Source organism: Petaurus breviceps, unplaced genomic scaffold, assembly GCF_028583685.1.
Source record: "Petaurus breviceps papuanus isolate PSGF00001 unplaced genomic scaffold, PetGlider_PUasm1.0 90895, whole genome shotgun sequence".
Taxonomy (NCBI): domain Eukaryota; kingdom Metazoa; phylum Chordata; class Mammalia; order Diprotodontia; family Petauridae; genus Petaurus; species Petaurus breviceps.
Genome location: NW_027187372.1, coordinates 32,646,539 through 32,671,328, shown reverse-complemented (window position 1 = coordinate 32,671,328; position 24,790 = coordinate 32,646,539). Strand labels below are relative to the sequence as shown.

Sequence of the window (24,790 nt, the reverse complement as noted above, 5' to 3'; positions counted from 1 at the left end):
GAGAGAGAGAGAGAGAGAGATTGTATCTAAGCCGCTTAACTCACACAACTTTCTAGAGAATCAGGACTGAGTCTTTTACATATTATATAATAGTCCCATAATACCCAGTACAGGACATCAAAGGTCATAAGTGCTCATGAATTGCTTGGTAGATGATGGTGAAACAGTGAGAAGATCCCATGATCAGTTCTAAGCTGGGGCTCCAAGAACTGAAAATCTGTAACTTTTAGCATTTCCAGTAATTCTGAATCAAGATGAAGGGAAATGAAAGGGACTACACTTAGCAATTAATCCACAAGCATTTATTAAAAGCCTACTATGTGGACTAATCTGGCTGCTGGGACTACAAATACCAAAAAGATGAAACAACACTCGTAGAATTCCTCTTTGAATTCTTAGTTTTCTTAAAGTCTCAGTTCAAGGGCCATCTTATGCAAGAGACTTGGATACTATTATATACTGTGTGTGTGCATATGTGAGCACTCAAATAGAGGTGTGGTGGGAGATAAAAGATGAAAAACATGGTCCCTGCCCTCAAGGGGGGTATTCTTTTATATCTATCTCAAGTCATGGTAGTAGCTAGTATATAGCAGTCAAGATCCCCAGCTCTCATTTCTTTGTAATGCCAAACCTAAGTCTTTGAAGTAGCCTCAAAATGAGCCTAGACAATTTTTTTAAAAAAGAAAACCAACTAGTACTGATCTCGCATTAACCAATAATTTCCTATCTTGAAGAGTGTGCAGAGAGGTGGAGAAAGTTTGAGACAATCAACCCATGTCAGATTAAATATCCTTGGAAGACAGTCAGAAGGAAGGAAAGCAGAGGAGTGAGAATGTGATGGAAAAGAAAAAGAGGACACAACAAAAAAAATACACTGGTTTCCTGATGCTTTTCAGTGATTTGTTTTCATGGGGTGGAAATTGGCAAGGTGTCTCTGATGCTTTTGGCCCATCTGTTCCTGAGCTTAGACTGTAGGCAAGCTTCAGAACAGCTGGAATCAGCATCACAGTCTATGTTAAGATGAGTCCAAGGAAGTAGAAAATGAGAATGGGTGTGTTCGAGCTGGAGGAAGAGGGTTAAATATGAACCACGAGGCCAGTCACACCATGAGAGGAACATGGAAGGAACCCCTCGCCAGAGAGAAGATAGCAAGTCTGGGGCTGAAGCAGGACAACTATTAAAGAGGCCAAAATGTCAGAGAAGAAAGCAAAGAAGGAGAGAGAATCAGCAGGAGGGCTGGAACAGGGAGCTAGCTAAGAGTTCAACAACAGCCTAATGCTCCGAGAATTCAGAAAGCAATGAGCGTTCCCTGGGAGTTACACCTCTGGGAGCCCAGCACAAGTTCATCCAAGGGTCCCACGTGAAGCAAGTTAGATCAGTAAAATAGTCACTGTAATCACAAACCACAATTGTGATGGAGACCAACCAGACTGCTGGTTGCCTCAGCTCCACTCCCAGCCAGAGAACAGTAACAGGGAGGCTGGAGGGGCTGAGCAGAGAACTGGAAAGGCTCATGTGATGGGCTGTGTGGTGCCAGACCACACCCAGGGGGTGGGAGCACCTGGAAGGATGCCTCTTGGACCTTCCTGCGGATTCAGTCTTTATCTAACCATCTTCCCCAGCATCCAGGATTCTTTCTGAAGTCCTCTGCATGGGGAGGCTCCCTATTCACTGCCTAAAAGAGCACAAGAATGTCTTCTCTCATGTCAAGTACTTGTTATTGTCTCCAAGAAACAGAGGCGACTTTACTACTAAGAAATGCCTGATAAAACCTGACTGTGGGGTAGTGATGGATGTTTAGAACCATTTATCCAACTTCCTCAATTAATCTGACACCATACACTATCACCTATTATTATCCCTTTTTATGTGTATTTCCCAATTTCTCAATTATGTTGTAAATCCCCTTAGGAATAAGGGCTGTATCCTAATTACTTAGCACTCAATAAATGCTTGTTGAGGACGGTAATGACTGACCTAGTAAAGGCTAATATATTTTTACTTTATTCACATATATAATACATAGGTCCTGACGAAAAGGCCCATTCAGCAGTCGTGGACCTACATTACAAATACTCACACTTATCTCTTAAAACAATCTTCACATATTAGGGCATGGGGTATGTAATAAGGGCTTAATATAAATGCTAACTGCCTGCCTATCTGAATGTGGAACGAGATAGTCAATCTCTGCCTTTCTGCTCTTTGCACCCCAAGGTCAAGGATGATCTTGTTGAAGATTTCAACCCTATTTCCTCTACGTAATCAGGGAGCCCCAAACCAAGCCAAAAGATGACAATATTTTCTGATCTGGGTTTAATGCTAAAATCCAGCTTTTTAACTGACCACTGAGAATTCAGTGAGTGTACTGTTAAATCTTCATTTCCAACACCGACTTCAGTAGTTTTTTTTCTAAGCAGTTGAATTTTTGCTGCAGGCTCCTGGGCATTTATTTGTTATTGTTGGTAGGTTTGGGTTTTTTTTTTTTTTAAGAACACACAGTAGCAAAGCCCTGGAATCAGTCCTCTCTGTCCTCCCCACAAAAACAAACACTGGAAAAGTACCATTAGGTTAGACCCCCACCTCGGGGCCCAACAAAGGCCTAGGAATCTGGATGGGAATAACAACTAGGAGGAGACTGGGCTCTGTATGCAAATAGATGTGTGTCTGTCTGTGGTTGAGAAGGACACCCACATTCCCACCCACAGCCAGCTAAGTGAAATACAGCAAGAACTAAGAAACCATGGCAGAGCAAAGCTGTTCAATATATAAAATCTGCCTCGAAGCTGGGGTGCTCCCTCTTAACTGGTTGGCTGGGTTGTCCTCTCTGTTCAGTGTGTACCCAATTCAATATCCTGTTCTTTGTCTTCTGAAGAAATAGACTCCAGACTTCATTTCCACCTGTACAAGGCAGATTCAAATCAACATGGACTTCCCCCTTTCACTAATTCTCCAAGATGCTGCCCATAAACTCAAAGAATGTCAAGCATCAACAGATATGTGGCTCTATCCTGCGCCCCCCCCCCAACTTAGTTATGAACATCTGTTGTTTACAAGGGCTCAAGCTAAGAGCTGCCAGACTTGTTCAGCAACCTCTACGTTAACATAGAGGCTGCCAGGCAAGAGACATCAGAACTGGATGCTAGGGCAGAAATCAGCAAACTGCTCAGCATCCCACTACCAAGAATAATCCTGGTCCTTGACCCGGCTGTGCTCAGAATACATTAAGGAAAATGTCTCTCTGAATTGATCCTTCCTAAGTTTAAACCAGAAGGCATGATTGGGGGGGGCGCTGATAGCAAGATGTTGAAGACTGGGTGATAGTTGTGCTATAAACAGAGAAAAAGATTTTATTTTGAATCTGCCTGAAAATTATTTTCCTCATTTTTCCAAAGCTTCTCAGATGGTCACTGGCTCCTTAGAATCACACACACACACACACAAACACACACACACACTCCAACTCCCCCACCCTGTATTACCCTGCAGTATAATGTCAGACCTCATTGTTTTACTACAATCTCTGACTAAACTGTGAAAACTTGGATGAATTCTAAGCTTAAATTCTTATTTCTGTCTGATCTTGGGGATAATTTCTGATGGAAAAATATTTATCTCCTCTTTAAATTTTCCTTGATTGAAATGATCTTGATTCCAACTAACCCTAATACATCTTCCTTCCTTTTTGTGATTTTCTATGCATACCATTCATATTTTTAAAAAATTCCTGTCTGTTACACTAATAGCCTTAAATCCCCCTTTTAATTTTAACATCCTTAAAAAGAAAAGCTCAAGTACTTCCCTACTTTCTAAACCCAATACAACTAAATACCAAGCTACTAATAAAGACAACACAGCTTACTTTCAAAGAACAAGATCAAAGTTAATTTATTTAACTGGTTGCAAATTATTGGGAATTGAATATCCTATAGCCCACTTATATTCAATCCAGTTATTTGCTCCCACACCCTATCTCTTCCTGAAGACCCATGGAATGATGTAGGTTAACAAGAATTGTGAAGACATATATTGAAAACCCTTCTGGCAAACCTTCTCTCTGGCATTCTCCCCATTGAGGCTTTGGAAGCTTTGTTTCTGTGCCTTGGCAAGCTGAAAGCTGAAGTGAAGTCTACTAACATTCCAGGGCAAGGAATTCCACCAGATACCTAACCTCATACTCATTTTTCTTGAAAACAGACTGTTCCCAACTCACCCTCTATCATCCTACATGCCAAAATAAAACATCTAAATAGCGGGTTTTTTTTGGGGGGGGGGGGGGGTAAAGGAGGAGAATGGTGATATTAGAAAACAAAACAAAAAAATGCAAACACATACTCCACAGAGAGAAATGCATGCCTTGCATTTGCCTCCAGCTTTCTATAAAGGTTCCATGTGCTGAGGAAAGGTGGAGTGGGACTGATATTCTTTCACTCTCCTAGGCTGCACTGGGGACCTGTTAGCCTTCACTTCATGCTTTTATAGGAACATAATAACTTGGTAATTAGAAGTAACCACTGACTACATGAGGACAAGGAAAGGAGAGGGTAATTATCAGACAAATTTCCTACCTTTAAATGTTGTGAGTATAAAAATTCCAAAGTGACATGGGAACCTACATTGAGCAACATGGCACCTCATAGCATAACTATTCAGGGATGGGAGGAAGCTTAAAATTACTAGGTATTTACAGGGCAGTACCCATACAATTCCAGGAGGAGCCCCATGGCTCTCACCATGTCCTGTGCAATACAGCAATAGTACAAAGCCCAGTAGAAGGGGTTAAGGTCACCAAGCACAACTGCCTAAATCAGTCCTCAGGGTGAAAAAAGGGCCAGCACTCTGGCCAGGGCCAACTCCCTCTGAAAAAGAAAATGGCAGTGGGCATGGAGTGGCTCATACAGGAAACTACATGACAAGGTGGCTACATTGCCAATGGCTACTGGATGAATTCTTGGGTCCCACAGCATTATTTGCCTGATGGGCCCTTCATGCTTCCAATTTCATGTCTACCCTATTCTACCTCCTTCATATCTGTGGAGCCTTCACAGTTCTCTAAGAGCTTGGAACAGGACCCAACAGGACCCCGGAAATGGGAACTCACCTAAGAGATACACTGCACTTTTCAACTGGGCCAAATCAGTTAAGTCACCTTGCTATGGGACCTTCACTTTGTGCCGAGTGAAGGCATCTTAGAACAAGGGGAGGGGAAGCAAACCCTTGCTCAATGCCAGATGCTGCATCTGGGGGAACCTTCTCCAAGGAAACTAATCATTCCAAAACGGATGACTGACACACTTGTCCCAAGAAATCAAGGGTTCTCCCAGAAGCCACGTGCTGCTGCCTAGTTCCCTATGCGGTGTCACCCCATACTTGAGGGGAATTTTCTGGCCCTCCACCCCTTTCCTATTTTGCAATCACAGCTGTAGTGCACTCCCTAGGCCAATAGGTTTTTTGCTCTCCAGCCATAAGCAGTCCGGTGTGGTTGATGAATAGCTCCAAGCTCGACCTCAGAGGAGGAAGCACATCAGTGGTGGAACAAAGTGACAGTACAGAATGTGCCCATTCGTTTGTATGAAACAAGACCGGCAGCCCAGAATTTTCAAGAATCCCCCTTTCAACAGTGCATACATCCTCCCAATGAAGGGGAGGAGTCAAAGGGCACACCCAGTTCTGCATCTCTTCTCCTCTACCCGAGCACTCCCAAATAACCTTTCTAAACCACCACTAATAGGAATGTTAATGAAAATAGCACTTTAATAACACTTCTGTTTTTCAAGCCTCTCTCCCTCCCAACAGGTCAAACGCCACGGATGACACCAAAGCATCTTGCCTCCTTCTGTGAGCTCTCCTTCTCTTGTCCCTCTCCTCTCTCTCATCTTCCCTCTTTTGTTTGTTCTCTCTCTGTCTCTTCCCCCACCCTTTCTTGCTGTGAATTTACAGCGATCTCATGGGGCATTTCCATTTAGAAGTCCTGCTGCTACCTCACACTCAACATTTCTAAAATCCAATCTACCCCCAAAGCTGCTATTCTTCCTGAATTACCTATTCTACTAATGGCACCAAAATTCTCCTAGTCACCCAGACTTGAAAGCTTGGAATCATTTCTTACCCTTTCCCTCATCTCCATCCCTATGTTTTCCATTTTGTCTTTCTCTCTTCAGTGCCCATCACAGAGCTTTATTCATAGTAGATACTTAAACATCCTTGTTGTTAAATACAGTGTCATTAGGTTTTACAGATTCTTATTCTACAATATCTTTTCGTTCCTTCTTTTCCATTACCATGATCACCCTCCTAATCTAAGCTCTCTTCACCTCATACCTGACTTTTTGAAACAGCCTCTTCAGTGACTGGCCTCCTCACCTCTAGGCTTGACACTCTTATACGCCATGCTCTCCCCCTCCCTATCAGATAAGTCTACCTAATACACTTTTACTGTATCATTTCCTTGCTTAAAACACCTTCAATTACCACCCCAACACACATACACACACACACACACATACCCCCTCTTATAGGATAAAGTTAAAACTTCTACTGGGGATAATAATTTTTATACTATTTACATGACAGAGATATTGCAGCAAAAGACAATATAGATTTGTTTTTAAAATCTTATGGAGGAGAACAGTAGTAAATTGTGGGCAATAATACAGTGAGAAGCTGTGGGAGAAAAAACAAGTGAAAGAAATTTTTGTGAAAGGCCCAATCGAGCTAGATCACCCCAAAGGCACTTAAGGTCAAAACTGGGAGGAGGACAACAAGAAGATAAAAAATGGAAAAGATCTGTCAAACTTCTATAGTAAACTACTTTCTCCATGGATAACAGTGAAGGCTCTATATTTGGAGTCTAACATCACAGTCCTTAGGCTGTCATGTAAGGGAACAGAAATGACTAAAGAAAACAAAGACAAGATGAGCAGTTGTGTCAGACAAATGGATGAAGTACAGGAGACCCAAACTGAGCACAAATTTAATGAAGTGGAAGAACTGATTCTCAAGGCTTGAAAGAGTAGTGTATAACCGACGCTTAGGAAAAATCATGGATATTATTAGTCCTGAAAAAGGTGATCAAAAATATTGGTAATTACTAGTCTATATGCCTACTTTACCATCTCTACAAAATCTTTGTAAAAATAATCTAAACGCTTATCAAGAGCAGGGCTGATAAGAAAGGAACAGGCAGGCTTTCACAAAAAATATTACACAACACACCACATCTGTGCAGTCATATAACTGGCTGAAAAGTGCAGGAAAAAATAAGACCCCATTCTGCTTATTTGTTTACCATAAAAAAGCTTTTTTTTGGAAGGGGAAAGGCAAGGCAATTAGGGTTAAGTGACTTGCCCAAGGTCACACAGCTAGTAAATGTGTCAAGTGTCCGGGGCAGGATTGGAACTCAGGTCTTCCTAACTCCAGGGCCAGTGTTCTATTCACTGAGCTACCTAGCTGCCCCAATAAAAAAGCTTTTGATTCAGTAAAGCAAAATGATTCCTTATAGGCTCTCCTCGAAGTATCTTACATACATGTTAAAATCATAAAAGATTCCTTAAAAGATGAAATGAGAGAATCTTGATTGATGATTTTTAATTATTAATACCCTGTGAGGTATATAAAATGGAGGCATGCTCGCCAAAAAGGTTTACTATTGGCAGGGAGATTATACAGTGCTAAGTTCTAATGGAAAACTCTAGAGATGGGGAGGGCCTCCAAATGCTCCTGATCGGGAATGAGATTGTACTGACTGTCTCAAGCCCCTGAACAATGCAAAACTACCATGAGATTCATAATCATTCAAAAGAGTTTGGAGGAAGCAGACAATCTCAGTGCCTTCCTTCTGAGATTACCCTCCAATTTATCCTGCCGATTGTTCGTTCACAGTTGTTTGCATGTTGTCTCCCCCATTAGTATGTGAGCTCCTTGAGAGCAGAGATGGTTTTTTTGACCTTTCTTTGTATCTTCAGTGCTTAGACCAGTTCCTGGTACACAGTAGGTGCTTAATGAATGTTAGCTGACTGAAAAAACAAATGAATAAAAAATGCCTATAGTTGAGACCATGACAAACAGTTGAATATATAGCCCATGATGCTATTTTATCAGTACAGTACACATACCTCAGATAAACATCGCATATGGACAAGAAGTGGGTCCAGATTTGGACCACAAGTTCATTGTGGAGATGGTGTACTGTGGGTAGGAAGCCAAAGAAATACAATTCCAATCGGAGGAAATGGTCTATTCTGCTTGGCCTCAGAAGAGAGAACTAAGAGTAGCATGTAATGGATGTAGGATTCTAAATGGAAGATTTGAGCTTGACAAAAGGAAGAACTTCTTCACAATCATAGGGATGGTGGGTTCCCTTTACATTCTTGAAGAAAAGACTAGACAACTGCTTGAGTATGTTGTAGGAGGAATTCATATTCAAGTGTGGGTTGGATTAGATGACCTCCCAGGTTCCTTCCACCTCTGAAATCCTCTATTTCTAGATACATTAATGGGTCCACAGATATAATGAAGTACCTACCTGTCAGGACTGGAGTGAAGAAAGTCTTTCAAGAACCTTAAAACATAATATAAGTGTGAATTATTACTATTATCTGAACATGACTATGCTCAGGACCAATTTGTTTAGTAATGGTACCCAGAAGATACTTTTATGTTTCCCCACTTTTCAAAGGATCACAAATGTTAAGCCATGTCATTTAGCCCAAGTCCCTCATTTTATAGACAAGATCCAGAGAAAAGAACATGACAAGGATGAAGGTTGTACAAAAAAGTCTGAGGATAAACAGTCAAACAGGTAGGAGAGGAACCAAAGTCATGAATGGAAAAAAGGACCATCAAAAGCTACAGAGAGGTCAAGAAGGATGAGGAGTGAGAAGAAGCAATTAGATCTGGCAACTAAGAGAGCACTGGTAGCACTGGAGAGAGTTTCAGTTGAGTGATGAGGTCATAAGCCAAATTGCAGGGAGTTTAGATATGGGTCAGAGGCAAGAAAATCTAGGCACCAAGTGTACAAGATCTTCTCAAGGAGCTAAATTGAGAAGGAGAGGCGAATTACAGAATGCTAGATGGCCTCTAGGCATGCCTGGAATGTCCTTTCTCCCCACAGTCTCTCTCCCCACCTTCCTCGTCTCCTGAAATCCTACCCATCTTCAAGGCCCAGCCCCAAGCCAACCTCTTACATCAAGTATTTTTTGGCCAGTCCAACTGGAAGTTAATTGCTGTGTCCTCTGAAATCCTACAGTACTCATTTTCTATTCAGCAACTGATTACGACCTGCCTTGTACTATGGTTATTTTCATGTGCATACATCTCACTTCTCAATTGAATTATAAACTCCTCAGGAGTTAGGGGCAGCATGATCTAGAGAGATCTAGGTTTAAATAATGCCTCTATAAAACTTACTAAGGGTAGCTAGGTGGTACAATGGATAGAGAGCTAGGCCTGACGTCAGTAAGACTCATCTTCCTGAATTCAAATCTGGCCTCAGACACTCCCTAGTTGTGTGACCCTGGGCAAGTCACTTAACCCTGTTTACTTCAGTTTCCTCATCTATAAAATAAACTGGAGAAGGAAATGGAAAACCACTCCAGTGTCTTTGAGAAGAAAAACCCCCAAGCCCACAAAGAGTCAGGCATGACTGAAAAAAAAACAATGGAACAACAAAAAAACTTATTAATTCTATAGGCATGAACTAGTCACAAATAACTCTCTTCATCTGTAAGGAGATAATGTCTTATAGTATATATTACAAGGGAATGTGAACATAGAATGAAATAATGAATGTAAAACCCTAAGGCACTTTATAAATTTCTGCTATTTTTCTTATTTCTGTTTTCCTCAAGGATGGGGATGACGGCTCATACTTAGCATAAATGCTAGCAGGGGTGCTAATGAGCTGTTGTTGATGATGATGATGACGATGATGATGATGGAGGTGTGCTTAATGGGTTACAAAACAGCACAAAAGAGTAGTGAGAGCCACAGAGGGGACAAGATAGCAGGAGAATTCCTTTAAAAACTCAAGAAAAAGGAGAATGATGAGGTATTAAAAGTAGGGGATCAAAAATTAAGCAAGAGGCCACCGAAAGGTAATTTGCAGCAGAAAAAAATACAGTGCAGCATCAATTAAAGCCCTGCTGGGCAATATTAACACAGCTCCTACTTTAAAGAGGCAATCAAAGGCTCAGAATAAAAGAGGAAGACGTTTCTGCTCCTCCAGGAGCCCAATGTAAATGCAATCACATCTTCACGGTGAGGGTTTTCTGCCACCATTTAATAGGCCATCTCTTTTTTTAGAAATTAATCTGGGAAGATAGAAATCTAGTCATCTATACAGTCGGGATGGATAGACAACAAAAGACTGTTGTGCCACAGGTCCAGGGGTCAGGGGAAGCCATGATCTATAGCTTTACTGAGGGAAAATAAGAAGATCCATCAACAACAAAGCTGACAACATCTTATAAATATCTGGTTTCAGAGAGGAATGAGAGGGAGAGAAGTGAGGGTCGAGATGGTACAATGGACATTGAGCTAAAGGAGTTTTAATGAGGAAGTTGCAACCAAGCTCAGTATGGGAGAGGACGAAAGGTGAGCTGGATCAAAGTTGAGTAGGGAGGGAGCCCCAAGGTTTACTGGGTAATAGCTTTCAGAGGAAGAAGTTTTCCAGGAAAAGAGGAAAAAGGCAGTTCAGCGGCAGATGCCCTCAAATGCAGCCACTTAGGAGCCTTAATGAAACATCCAGCCTAACCCAATATGTGCGGTTGAAACCCAGCCAGGATGAGAAACGGTTTTCGCAGAGGGTGGGGCAGATCCATATGGACTGACTTTGGCCCTGGCAGGCAGCTGCCCTATCCCAAGGGCAAACAGTCTCTATCTCCCCTCGATGTGCCTGCCCAGGGCTGCTGCTGGTGGCTGCCCTCCTGACAGCACAATGGGCACTCTCATGGCCTTGCTGGGCCAGCAGCTGCTACAGTTCTGGAAGGAGGTAGCAGGTACCCACAGGGAGCTTCTGGGTGAACTTTGGGGAAGACATGGACCAGAGTTCTACAACGTGGGCAGACATGGATGCGATGCAGTCTGCTTCATCCGAGGAAATGTCAACACTGACAAGGTCTTAGAGTTGCTTTAGAATAAGGGGGCTGCAGGGGGCACGCTGGAAAGGGAGGGGCTGGGAGACTGTTTTGCCTCCCCACAGTGACATGATGCCATCTCTTCCCACTCCCCAAAGGCTGATGCTTTCCTCCAGACCTCACAGATTCAGAACTGGATCTAACTGGAAGATTGTCAGACTCGGTCCCCGTCTACAGACTCCAGCTCTTCCTTCTCTATACAACCTCATCTGCATCGAAGGGTAGGAAGAAACCAGAGGACATCATCCTCTCCTGCTCATCAGCTTTCTGTGACTCCCAAGCAGCTGGGCAAAAAGGGAGCACCGCTGGTACGCAGGCGTTTACTCCTCCTCTTTCCATTACTTCACCCTGGAGATGGGGCTCCTGTCTCGCCAAGCTCCCCTTAAAAACTGCACTCCACACCATCTCAGTCCTATCAATTCCAGGCCATCAATAAATCAACCAGCAAGTACTTATTAAGTGCCTGCTGTATGCCCGGCACTGTGCTAAACAAATATAAAGGGAGACTGTCCAGGTCTCAAGGAACATTCATTCTCTTGGAGGGCTGCAGCACATTCACAGATAAAGAAATACCAAAGATAGACAAAGCAAATGAAAAGTCGTTTCCTAGACCCTTCCTTTGCAGTATGCCCTCAGGAACTCCATCGTTCTAAAACGGGTCTGTGTGGAACGGAACCTTCCTTCATGTGATACAGACTGCGACCCGTCCGTGTCTGCCCACCTTGTGGAACTCTTCTCCATTAAGAGAACACCCAGTGTTCTAGAGACCTTCCTTATTTTCTCTCCATACTGCAGGGATGCCAATGAAGCAAGTGGGGCTGGTGACCCCCACCACCGCTACGGGGCTAGCCCATCTTCATTTTAGTTTGCTCACATCTCCGATGGCATCCTTTACATCACTTCTATTGCTAATTCTTTCTTTGTCCCTCCCTCCATGCACCTCTCTGCTGCTCTTTGGGTGCAGAGTTTCCTTTCTTTGGAAACTGTGGTGTTCCATGACTCAGAACCATACAAAAATGCCAGAAGAATGTTAGTCTCACAAGGATGGGGCTTTTGTTTCAGGGAGAAGCTTCAGGTCTTAAAAGTTCTTTTACGTTTCCGAAAAACAATCCAGCCCACTTTCTTCCTCCTAGTCAATTCTGGGCCTGTTTCATCACCCACTTCAGTCCAAGGGAACTGCCCAGGGTCATACAGCTACTAAGTGTAAGGCAAGATTGCAGCCCTGGTCTTCCTGACTCCAATCCCTACACTGTATCATACTGCCATGTAATTTAAGTAACCTCTGGGGGCCTCAGTTTCCTTATCTGTTAAATGAAAATAATAAAACAACACTTCACAAGGTTGTAATATCAAGATCAAATGAGTTAGTGAACATAGTGTGCTTTGCAAGGTTTAAAGCCCAATATAAATGTCAGCTACTACCACCTCCATCATTATCATTGTCATCATCATCATCATCATCATCATCTGAGGCATCCCTCCATCCTTCCCCATTCTCTGGCCCATTCATTTGTCTTCTTTCACAGTCTTGACACAACAGTAGGTGACCAGTTCAATAATACATTACTCTCTACTTTTGTACCCCTCCCCCTTGTATCTCACCACTGTAGCACACAAACACTAGCCCTGGGAAACTAACTTCCCTTCCATATCCCCAAGTCACTTTAATTTCTTTTCTTTTTTTTTTTTTGGAGGGGGGAAGGTAGGACAATTGGGGTAAGTGACTTGCCCAAGGTCACACGGCTAGTAAGTGTTAAGTGTCTGAGGCCGGATTTGAACTCAGGTCTTCCTGACTTCAGGGCTGGTGCTCTATTCACTGTGCCACCTAGCCACCCCCTTAGGGTCACACTTACTAGCCGTGTGACCTTGGGCAAGTCACTTACCCCAATTGTCCTCCAAAAAAAGAAAACAGATTGAGAATTGAAAGAGATCTTAGAAGTCACCTAACCTGAACTCCATCATTTTACAGGTGAAGAAAATGAGGACCAGAGAAGTTAAGCAACTTGCCCAAGGCCAAACAGCTAATAAGTAGCAGCCTGGGGATCTGAACCTGGATTCTCTGGTTTCAGAGCCATCCTCGATTTTTCTGCTATACTTACTTCCTCTTTGGTTACTGCTTTTTGTCTCCTACTTCTTTTTTTTTTGTTTGTTTGTTTTTGCTTTTTTGGAGGGCAATTGGGATTAAGTGACTTGCCCAGGGTCACACGGCTAGCTTTTGTGTTAAGTGTCAGAGGCCAGATTCGAACCCAGGTCCTCCTGACTCCAGGGCCGGTACTCTATTCACTTGTCTCCTACTTCTACACTGCTGAAAGCTGCTTGATAAAGTTACACAGCCGCATTAACTGGTTTCTCTATAAATCTGTGACCTATCAATTGGGCCCTTGCTATCACAAAGCAAAACTTTAGTTTTCCATTGATTGACTCTTACACAACCCACTTTGGCTATTCCAAATCTTCTTTTGCTCTGCTCCTGATATTAACATTATTAGCATTGGTGTTAACAGCGATAACTCGCCTCTACATCCCACTTTCAGTTTACAGAGCACTTTATAAACATCTCCTTTTATCCTCACAGTAGCCCTGGATGATTATTATCTTCATTTTACAGAAGATGATGCTAAGGCAGCCAGAATAAAGGATTTACCCAGGTCACAAAGGCTGGCCCTGAGCTCAGGTCTTCATGATTTCAGATGCAGCACTCTTTCCCCTATGCCATCTAGTACCCCCATCTTCTTCCTCTCAGCAAAAGATATTATCCCCTGCTTTACTAATAAGACAAAGGCTGTCTGCCATGAGGTTTCTCCTATTCCCTGTTCCACACCTCAAACCATGCAACATCATTCCCATTCCCTCACCCATTGCTCTCATCTCTGAGGCAAGTGCTGCCTTTGTCCTCACAGGAACCAGCCCCTCCACTTGGGCTCTTGGTCCCATCCCCCTCAACATTTCCAAAAGCTTGCTCCTTTGATTATGTCCTCTCTCATAATCAATGTCTTCCTCTCCACCGGCTCATTCCCTAATGCCTATAAACATGCTCATGCCTCCTCCCCTCCATAAACACCCTCACATGTCCCTCTTAGCCCTGAAAAGCACCATCTTCTATCTCAACTATTTCACAGTCAAATCGTACGAAAAACTGTCTCTACTTGTTACTTCCATGTCTTCGACTCCCACTCAATTCTCAACCCCTTATGATATGGCTTTTGACCCAAGCACTTGACCAAAGCTTTGCTCTAAAGGCTCCCCAATGATCTCTTAACAATTAAACTCAATGGCTTCTTCTCAGTCTTTATCCTACTTGACCTCTCTCTTGCTTCTGACACTGTCAACCACCTCCCTCTTGCTACAGCCCTTTTCTTCCCCTTGACCTCTATAGCACCACTTTCTCCTAATTCTCCTCAGATCTACCTGTTCATTCCTTAATCTTCTTCCCTTTAAAAGTGGGTGTCTCCTCTCTCAAGTCTTTGACCTTGTCCCTCTTTTCTATCTTCTCTTGCCATGGTGACCATTCCCATGGGTGGATTATCATTCCATGGCATGGCAGATGACTTTGAAATCCAGTCCTAATTGCCTTCCTGAATTCCAGTCCCACATAACCAACTGCTTAGTTTTACCCAAGTTTTAAGCTACCAGAGCTTAAAACTGCCCTAACACTTTTTAAAAAAGTTATTAAAGCTTTAAACTGCACTAAAACTTTTGGGACAGACTGGCTGATAAAAATGGAGTTCACTAACATGCCTTATCACTTAGTAAATATTCATTCCCTCTCTTTGGAGAACATACCCTAATTACTGAATTTCAGGCAGGTGAGTTCATTCAAGGTAACCCCTCTCAAAGATGGGCACAAGTAGGAGAGGCAGCAATGGTACCTTAACTATTAGGACCATAATGTTACCACTTTATATTTCTATGGCACTTTACAATTTACCAAGTGCTTTACAAATATCCTCTCCTCTAAACAATATTTGTTAAGCAGGCAGGCAAAGCACTATGATCTCCCCTTTATAGAGGAATTAAGAAGCACTTAGTAAACAATTCCTATGTGCCAAGCCTGGTGCTAAGGAAGTCAGGTCAGAGATGTCAAGTGACTTGTCCCCAGCTGTAGAGTCAGCATCGGATTTCACAATGGACCCAAATCCTTCTGCTCCCAAGGCCAGGATACTCTACACTGATTATATAAGAGTTCAACATAAGAAACTTGGCTTCTAGTTCCAGCACTATCACTAACTAGTTATGGGAGCGTGGGCAAACAGGGTCATCCTTTGTGCCTGACCTCCTCCATCTTATAGAAGGAGAACATAGGTTACTTGATTCTCACGGTCTCTTTCAGCTCAAAAAATTCTATGATTCAGGGCAGCTAGGTGGCGCAGTAAATAGAGCACCTGCAGTGGAGTCAGGAGGACAATACAAAAACTGTGTGACCTTGCGCAAGTCACTTAACCCCAATTGCCCTCCATAAAGAAAAAAAAATATGTGATTCTGCTTCTCTATCTGTAAAGTAATATGGCTAAACTACAGGAACTGTAGTGTTCTTCCAACTCTAAAACATTCTATGCATCTATGAGAACCATTTAGACGAAGGAAAAGTATACACTGCAGATATTTAAAACTCAAATTTTTATTATAAAACCAGTAATAAATCCCTGTAATTAAATGAATCCTATTTTAAATCCTTTTGTATGATGGATTAGAGAACCTCAGAGTTTTAGTTCAATCTGTGCTACCTGAGAAATACCTCCATATTTACCAAAATTGGCCACAGATAATCACTCCCAAATTGATCACTTACAAAAAAGCTAACTTTCCCTATGACAGATTTGCTAAAACCAAAAACAAACCCAATGTAAATTATAGTGAAAGAGATCTTGATGTGATAATATCTGGAGAAAACTCTCAGATTAACTCTGCCCGTGTTGTCATATTGGTTCATCCAACCTGGCTCTGGGATTCAGGGGTGGCATTCAAGAGACAGATAAAGGACTCTTTGTCTCCTCTATATTATTAATTTAGAAGAAACACTGAAGGTGGGAAACATGGAAGGTAAGATATTCCAAGCATAAACTGCTGGACACTGCATCATTTTTAAGGTTACAATTTATTCTGATTTATTCAGGATGACAAGCTGAATGCAAGACTGCTCTGGGAAAGTATCTGAGCACTTTTCTACACTGAACTAATCATCTCTGAAGTAACCTCAGGCCAACAAACTCAGCCTCCCCAGGAAGAGTCCAAAATGAAAAACTACGAAACGCTTTACTTGAACTGCTGGTCCTTGGTGCTTCGGGTTTTGGCTAGGAAGCGCTCTGCAAGCTTCTCCAAGTTTCGGGAGTAGTCCATCTCAATTTCAGCCTTCTTTCGAAAGAAGTCCTGAAGATCTTGCAACAACTGAACCCGCAGCTCACACTGCTGGTCTAAGCATTTCATCTGCTCCGTGAGTTGGGCACGGATCTCTGCAAAGGAAGCAAGTGAACAAGATTAGATTAAGAACATCAAACAAACCAACACTAACAAAACTGAACTCATCATTCTTACCCCTAATAAAGCCATCTTTCTTCCAAACGTGCCCATTTTCATTTATGGCACCACCACTTCCAGGGCACCCAGACTCACAATCTTGACGTTATCTTTGATCTTTCTTCCTCCTCACCATGCCCCACTATAATCCAATCAGTTGCCATGGCTTATTGATTGAACCTTCACATATATTAGATCTATCCTCTTTCCACTCATACTGCCACCATCCTATCTCAAAAGCCCTTTCTTAAGACTATAATATCTTTCTAACTGGTTTCCCCATATTTGGCTTCCCCCTTCTGAATTATTCTTCATATGGCTGCCAAAAGCATCTTCCAAAGGTACAAGTATGACTTTTCCAGGCCTATTTCCTATTACTCTAGGTTATGGACAAAGCAGACAGCTAGTCATTCACTAAACTCGAAGTGTTTCAAACATGTGCTTCCATGCAATCAAACAACATGACTTCTCCACCCCCACCCATGCCCAAAATACATAGCCTCCTCAACTCTGTCTTTCAGATTCCTTATATTCCTTTGAGGTTCAGTTCAGGCCCTACTTCTCCTCCATTTAGCCTTTCCTTTCCTCTGCTCCCCCAGGAAAACATAATATCTTTGAGGGCAGGAATGCTATAATTTTTATTTTTTAATCCCAAAGGCCCAGCATATTGCTACACCCATGGACGACCCTTAATAAATTTTTACTGAATTGGAAGAGTTCCCATTCTCTATTTATCTGTCCCCCGGGGATGCTAAAAGTAATTAAGGTGAAAAGCAAATTCTCTGTCATCTCATCTTAGCTACCCAGAAATTCTAGTATATGGAAAACCTCCAGAAACATCACTCCCTCAGTCAGGGCACCATTTAATGTAGTAGACTAAGAGGAGTGCTCAATAAAGGCTAGAAGAATCAACTTTGTAGACATTATCTTACTCAGACATTGTCTTAATACCTTTCTACCCACTTGAGAAAGAGTTAAAGGGATTCACAGAATCACAGGTGACCATCTAGGCCAAGCCCTTCATTTTCTACAGGAGGAAATTGGGGTCCAGGGAGGTAAAATCAATTAGTTAGTCCAGGGAGGTAAAATCATAGAGCTGTTTGACTGAGAAACAGAAAGGAGAGGATTTGCCCAAAGATAATACAGAGATGCAACTAAGAATGAATGAAATTTGGAGATAGAATGGTATAATTTTTAAAAAACCTAGAACTAGAGTCAAAGCCATGGGATCAAATACCACCTCAGACAACTACAATCTGTGTCACCTTGGACGAGTCATTTAATTTCCCTAAGACCTGTTGTAGTGGCAACCACACTGGCATACTCAGGACAGTTGTTAGCATGTGCTCTTAGATCTGCTTTACTAGGAAAGATAGCTGTTTACGAGGTCAACAATCTCTTTAGTTACATTCACTAGTTCAGGGGAAAAGTCAGTACCCTGAACTTCAGAGAAAATACGAACAGAAAAATAAAGACCAACAGACAGGGCTCTGACTGCCTGAAACAACTATATATTTTACATACATCCCTGGATCAAAAGCCTTTACATCTGAGCAGTCGAGGAGCTCCGAACATATAGGCCACTCAGAATCTCGACTATACAATCACAAACTCCTTATCATAAGCGAGCCCCAAAAGAAAATACAAACTCAGAGTATTTATACACTTCTCAGAGCCTGAAGGCATTATAACCCTCCTGACTCAGTGCCTAATTAGAAATTAGCAAAAGGCGTGAAAGCCTTCCTATGAGCAAATCTCCCTTAAGCAAGCTTCCCTTAATGAGCTCCAGGTGAGGCCTATTAATGGGCAGGGAAGATCTTATATCCCATTAACATTACACCAGATTCCTCAGCAATCAAAGGGGGAGTAGGACAGCTCGATGGCTTCCAGGGTTCCTTCCAGCTCAAGATTTCTGATACCTTGAAAACTGTGATCCTAGAATCAATCCAATGCTTCATCTATAAACCAAACTCATATACTATTTCCAGAGTCTTTGAAGAAATGTGAAGTCACCAAGTCCAAAAGGGATATCATTTATGCAGTGGCAAAATCCCTCCTGCCTCTTTCCCACTGAAGCCTCCTTTTTTTCCATCATGTCAGGCCCAGGCAAACTGCTAGGTGAGGGCGCAGCTGGCCAGACCTCTCTGACCATCTTTAGACAGAATTGGCAAACAATCCCTCCTGACCTGAAATACTGGTGGCTCCAGATGCCACCCAATCTGCCCACCATCTCAACCTGCTGCCTGAGCAGGACTGCAAATCCCTCACTGTCAGAGAAGTCAATCACATCTAAGTGTGGCAGGCAGAGCTGGCAACTCCAGGAAGGCAGGCACTGCCAAAGCCAGACTGCTTGCTTTCAGGCTTCCAGAAGGACTTCGGAGCTGTACAATGCTGCATCCAATCTCTCCTTCCCTTTCCCCCCACCCCCATCCCAGTCTCAGGTACTGCAGCCCTTATCTTCTCCACTTTCCCCTTCACAGCCATCCCCCCTATATTTACCAGGGATCCTTTGGGCCCTATTAGGAGGGGGAAGGAGTTGCCCATTTCCAAGGAAAACAACCAATCAAGGGCCATCCTCTGTCTTTCCCTACTTACTTTCCAAGTTTATTTCCAAGTATTTCTGTTGCCTCAACTCTGGAATTGTATTGCCTCTGCAATACAAGTCATTTGAGGACAAGAACTGTGTATGCATGGAGAGCCTAGGCTTTCATGAGGGCTGGTGGTGAATGGGAGGCAAATCCAGGATCAGAGCCATATGCTGACTGTTGTGCCTTCTATCGAGCAGCAAGGTGAGGGCAGAAAGCACCCATTTGGCAGTGTTCTGGGGCAAGGGCCCCAAATCTGACTCATTCTGGGTTTTCATAGCTACCTCCATTTTCCTCCCTTCCTCTCTCCCCTTGGAGCTGCCAGTGCCAACTGGCCCCAAAATGACCCTGTCTGAACTGAAACTGAGCCCCAGGGCACTCCTTCTTAGAGTGCCTTCCCTACTACTGCCTTCTCCACTCATTAAAAGGGCACATTCCCTTGTTCTAGTCTTAGCCTAGAAATTCGCAGCCCAGAAAGGATGCCCCTGGGTGTACCAGGAAATCTCCGGAAGCCCTCAAACCAGTTTTTCCAGGGGTCTGAAGGGGTGAACAAGAGGGGAAAACAATAATCAGCAGTATTTCAGCTGTTATTTCCTTCGACCTGCCACGCCCAGCCTTTCCTACGGTACAGCAGCATAGATGACCAACTCAGGTCAGCTTTTACCATCCTGCAGCTGCAGGGCTAGGGAAAACAGGACCCCTGGATATTTCTCTCTACCACTAGCTTGAGGTGAGCTGTACCAAGAGGAAGGCAGCAGACCAGCCTCCTTTATTAAAGCCCTTTTGTCTGGATGGATATGTGTGCATGTGCATATGGGGGGGGGGATATAGGGGAAAGCTAGTCAAAGATCATGTAACAGACCCTAATGTGCCCAGGGATTCCCAAAGCTCTGAAAGACAACAGCCCTGCCTAATGAGAATATGTTCCAGGAGACACCTGTTATTCTCCTGTACATTAATGACAAGTTGGCAGTAACCCATCAGCTGAAGCAGCTGTGGACTGGGGGAAGGACTGGTCAGCAATAAGTGGTCACTGATGTCACTTAAGAGTGGTCAGTTAAAATAAAAAACTGAGACTCTTTGGGCTGAAAAAGCTCCCTGGTCAGTCAGCAGACTAGCAGGTGAGATTAGTTAGCTTGGCAGTGGCCTAAATAACCTGCAGGACTATTAGAACTCTCTGATTCACTGATGATGCTTTAGATTTTGCTCCCTAGCAGGAGAACATGAGAGGAACAAGGGTGGGGGAAGGTATTACATGCCCAGCTAGGCTAATTCCCATAAAGCCAGTCCACTAGACAGAAAATTTAGTTTCCAAAGGGTGGGAAGATGTTGCCACTGACTTCCCCACTCATTAAAAAGGTATATTCCCTCTGTTCTTTGTTTAACTTAGTTAACTAGTCTTAGTTTAGGAATAAGCAGCCCAGAGAGAACGACCCTAGGTGCAGTAGGAAATCTTCTGGCGGCCTCAGACCAGCTTTTTCAGGGATCTGAAGTGAAGGGAAGACGGTGAGATGGGAGTGAGGGAAGGAAAATGGGGATAGTAATCAGCAGCATTCCAGCTGCTGCTTCCTTTGACCTCCCCTCTTCAAACAGCTGTACAGTAGGGAAAGTGAGTGGCTCAGGCCAGTTTTTACCATCCTGCAGCTGCAGCTGTAGGGCTGAGGAAGGCAGGACCCCGGCTATTTCTCCCCACTCTATCACTAGCCTGAGGTGGGTTGGGCCAAAGTCTTGATTAGCCAAAGGATTGTTCCTAGGGGAAGACTTGGCTAGTGCTTTGAGATACTGTATCCAGTCTCACTGGGCTGGCAATAGATAGACAACTCAAGAAAACTGGACACTGATATAGAGGACTTTCCTGGGGTGAACAACAATGATTGGGGAGTAATGTCTCAGGAACTCCAGCCCTCATCACTAGAACTGGACCCCTTCCCAACTCCCCCGTTTGGGGGCTAATTATGGTTCAGCTTCAGCTGGCACACTGATTCACTCTGGAAGTCTTCTGTCTGAGTCTGTTGTCTGTGCCCACTTCCTAGAGCTACTCCGAAGGGTGGGTTTAGAGGAAGTAAAAAATTTTTTTTTAATTAAATCATGTGAAAGGCAGCCCTAGGTCATTCAGCACTGGGTTAAATTAAGGGAACAAACTTCAAGAATTCCACCACCCAGCCAAGAAAAACTCAATAAACTAAACGATTCAAGGACGAATTCCACCTGTGCCTGGGTAATGTCCTGTCCCCCTCCTCCTGAAAGGCAAGAGGCAGTAAGCCTCCTCTGCCATCTCCCTCAGAACACAAACATGGTCACTTCACACATCAAAATCTAGACCTTCTGGTTCCACTTGGTTGTATCAAGGCAGAAAGTAGCTCGATCTGCCCAAGGCAGAATGTGCTGCCTCAGGATTTCATCGCTGCTGCAAAGAAAAACAATAAGGGGGGTTGGGGGAGGGAGGGTGCTGCATGGCAGACATGCCAACTCTCTGCCTCTGCACACAATGGGCCACTGAACGCCAGCACACCCGGGCCTCGTGCCCAAGCAGGAGGCAGCTCTACTCAGGGGAGGGGAGGGACCGCAGGGGTGGAGATGGGAGAGTAGAGAAGAAAAGAGGGGTTTGTCCAAGCTTAGAGGGATTCCCTTTAACTCCCCATCTCTCCTTTCCCTTGCCTCAATCCACACAGTGGTTCCACTCATATAAGATTTTTCCCAGTCTAGTTCACAGTTGGGTGAGGTGGATTCCAGGGATCCATGAGGTGCTTTGGGGTTCTAGTCTGCCCTTTTTACTGTACTTGGGGAAGTCAATCAGCTCACTAGAAAATCTAATAGAAGCTGCTATATCTCGGAAAAAGGCCTATATTCCCAGATCATTCTCTAAACCCAGCCCAAAGGTGCTGGCTTATAAAAGCCAAGAGTGATAATCCTTTTTTTTTTTTTTAGACTTTTCCTGGAAGATGGCTTTCTTTTACAGAAACCACTCTGTGAAAAAGAAAAGGGGACACAGTTTTTGAGAGGAAGCAGAGGAAGATACTTTTTGATAAGAGCTAATCTGTGGTTAGTGTTTCTCTCAGATAGGTCAAAATTAAACTATATTTGTTCTTGTTTAGTTATGAGGGAAATACCCCAAAGGTAAGAAAACGGAGACCAAAAAACAAAGAAGGAATCTATGGTTTCCATTTCTTTGTAGGATGTACCTCAATTTCCAAATGCACTTGAGTATTACTAAGACAAACTGTGGGAGCCAGGCACCAGGCTTGGCTCTGACATTAAGCCCTACTGGCTAATTACCATTTCATCATTTCAGAGGGGCATACACGTCAAAACATGGCAAGCAATGTTCAGTGGGCATCCTCCGTTCTGATCTGTGCTCACCAGATAGTGCCAGCACAGCATTCTGGAGAAATGTAATTCTAGGTTTGGCCAAGTCTGAGTTACTAACCACACCCAGTTACCGCCATTCCTTTTGGGGAAGAGAAGGAAGAGAACAGAAAGGGAAACCAAATCTCTTCAGACATTAACGGTTCAGCAGAAATAAAGTCAGAAGTTCTAAAGATGACTCCTAGCACGAGATATTGATATACAGCAAAGAGGACAAGGGGCAGTGTAAAAGTTTTCTTCTTTACTTTCTGAACAAGCCCAAGGAAGAAATCTTCAGGTGGGCTGATACTCAACTGAGGGCAACCTCTTCCAGAGTCAGCAGCTCCCTCTTCCTTCATTTGAAATCTTCATGATTACATGTGGACCCACCTTTCTGAATACATTTTGCCAAATCACACACCCAGTAATGGAAAAAGGAAACAAATGACTTTCTATTTCTCTGTTTCTCCTTCAAATGTGAACACTATCTGAGCTTAGACAAACCACTCTTTTCTCTTTCTGTCTTTGTCTCCAAGTCCCACAGTCTCTGTCTCTCCTCCCCACCCCACCCCACCCCCCCATTCCCAGAAGGCAGGGGCTGGGCTGTGTACCTCCTATGTTTTGTATATAGCACATCTTCTTTCAATCAATGCTAATAAATGGTATAAATAAAAGATAACCTATCTCTAATAATAACTAATGATAACAATCCAATGGATTTTTCTCACAAATCCAGCTTCGGCTGGTGTAAGTCTTTTTTAAAACACCTGCTGTCACTCAGTAAAAATAAATAAGTAAAATTAAATCCCATTACCTTTCCAGTATCTGTCAAATAAGAACATAATTGAGGCCTTCAGCAGGCTCTATTTTGCATATCTTTTACTAAGAGCTCTTATCTGTGCTTTAATCTTTCCTCTACAAAACAGTTCCTAGGGAAGGAGAAGGTCAGAAGGAGCTGCCAAGTCTGGCCTCACTCCTTTAGAGTGCAGGTTTCTCTTTCCACAGAACTTGGGGCCTCAGGCTTGCCATTTTCCATCTAGCAGTAACCCACACAGGGATGGCTGGCTCTGGAGTCAAGCCTGTCCTGCTCTGCCTGCTACGGCAGTTAGTACTTATGTGACCCTGGGGCAAATCACTGTAGTGCCTCAATTTCTTCATCTGGAAAAAAAGGGGTGAAGCAGTTCATCAGTACTGTTCCTCCTTGTTCTACATCTCATGACCTACGTTCTTATTCATTAACAACTCTTTCCTACAAAAAAGACCCACATCAAACTGCTAAGTATATTCTGCCAAACATATAGGGTCCTTTCCTTTTGTCTACAGGATAGATAGTATCCTTACACTGAAAAGGACCAGCTCATCTAGTCAAAGCCCTTAATTTTAAAGAAAAAGAAATGGGAGCAGAGAAGGGAAGTAACTCACCCAAGGTTATATGGGGAGTGTCAGGTCAGGGTTTTGAACCCAGGTTGTTAAAGCACCACTCAACTGATATTTCCAATCAACCAATCCGAAAGTATTTGTAGTGCACCTGCCATGTTGTTCAGTTTTGAGCAAGGAATGCCTTGGGGGATGCATAAACGCAAGGACCCACAATTCCTGCCCATGAAGCAGCTTACTGTCTATTCTGGAAGGTAAGAGAAACTCAAACTCAGAAAATAACCTGAGAACATGTCAGTGACAGCACTGGACACTGATACTGCACTTTCAAGTCTGAGAAGCATCTGACTGAAGTGATTTCATATGATGCTCAGATCCAGACTGTGATGTGGACTGGAAGTCAAACCATGATTACCCCCATTTTATAATAAGATAAGTAAACCGAAGCTGAAAGTAAATGCCTTTAATCAATCAATCAACAAAGATGGTGCCTGAATTTTGTGAGGGGCACCCAGCTAGCTTTGGGGCTACAAACACAGAGAAGGAAAAATACCTGCTCTCTGAAACTTACACCTACATCCTCTTTCGAGAAAACAATGCATTTCCCCCAAAAAATTATTACTTCAAGTAGTACACATTCAAATATATGAACCCACTTCCAGGGAGTCATTCATACTCGTCAGGACCTGGCTGTACCTTCTAATATTGGCTTGCACAGCACTGACCATTAACTGTGTCATGTGATCCTCACCACCCTGGGAGGAAAAAGCTAATATTAGCCCCATTTTATATATAAAGAAACAGGCTTAGAGAGGGTAAGTGATGGGTCACACT

The 24,790-nt window shown here is 43.2% G+C and overlaps 1 protein-coding gene across 10 annotated transcripts in view; it reads right to left on the bottom strand.

Annotated features, from left to right (window-relative positions):
* Positions 1-24,790, bottom strand: part of SRGAP2 (SLIT-ROBO Rho GTPase activating protein 2) — a 259,458-nt gene that overhangs the window by 139,435 nt on the left and 95,233 nt on the right. For all 10 annotated transcript variants that reach the window (XM_069074711.1, XM_069074709.1, XM_069074706.1 and 7 more), the window contains exon 3: positions 16,393-16,585. In XM_069074711.1, the coding sequence (XP_068930812.1) occupies positions 16,393-16,585 (193 nt within the window). The remainder of the gene's footprint in view (positions 1-16,392; positions 16,586-24,790) is intronic.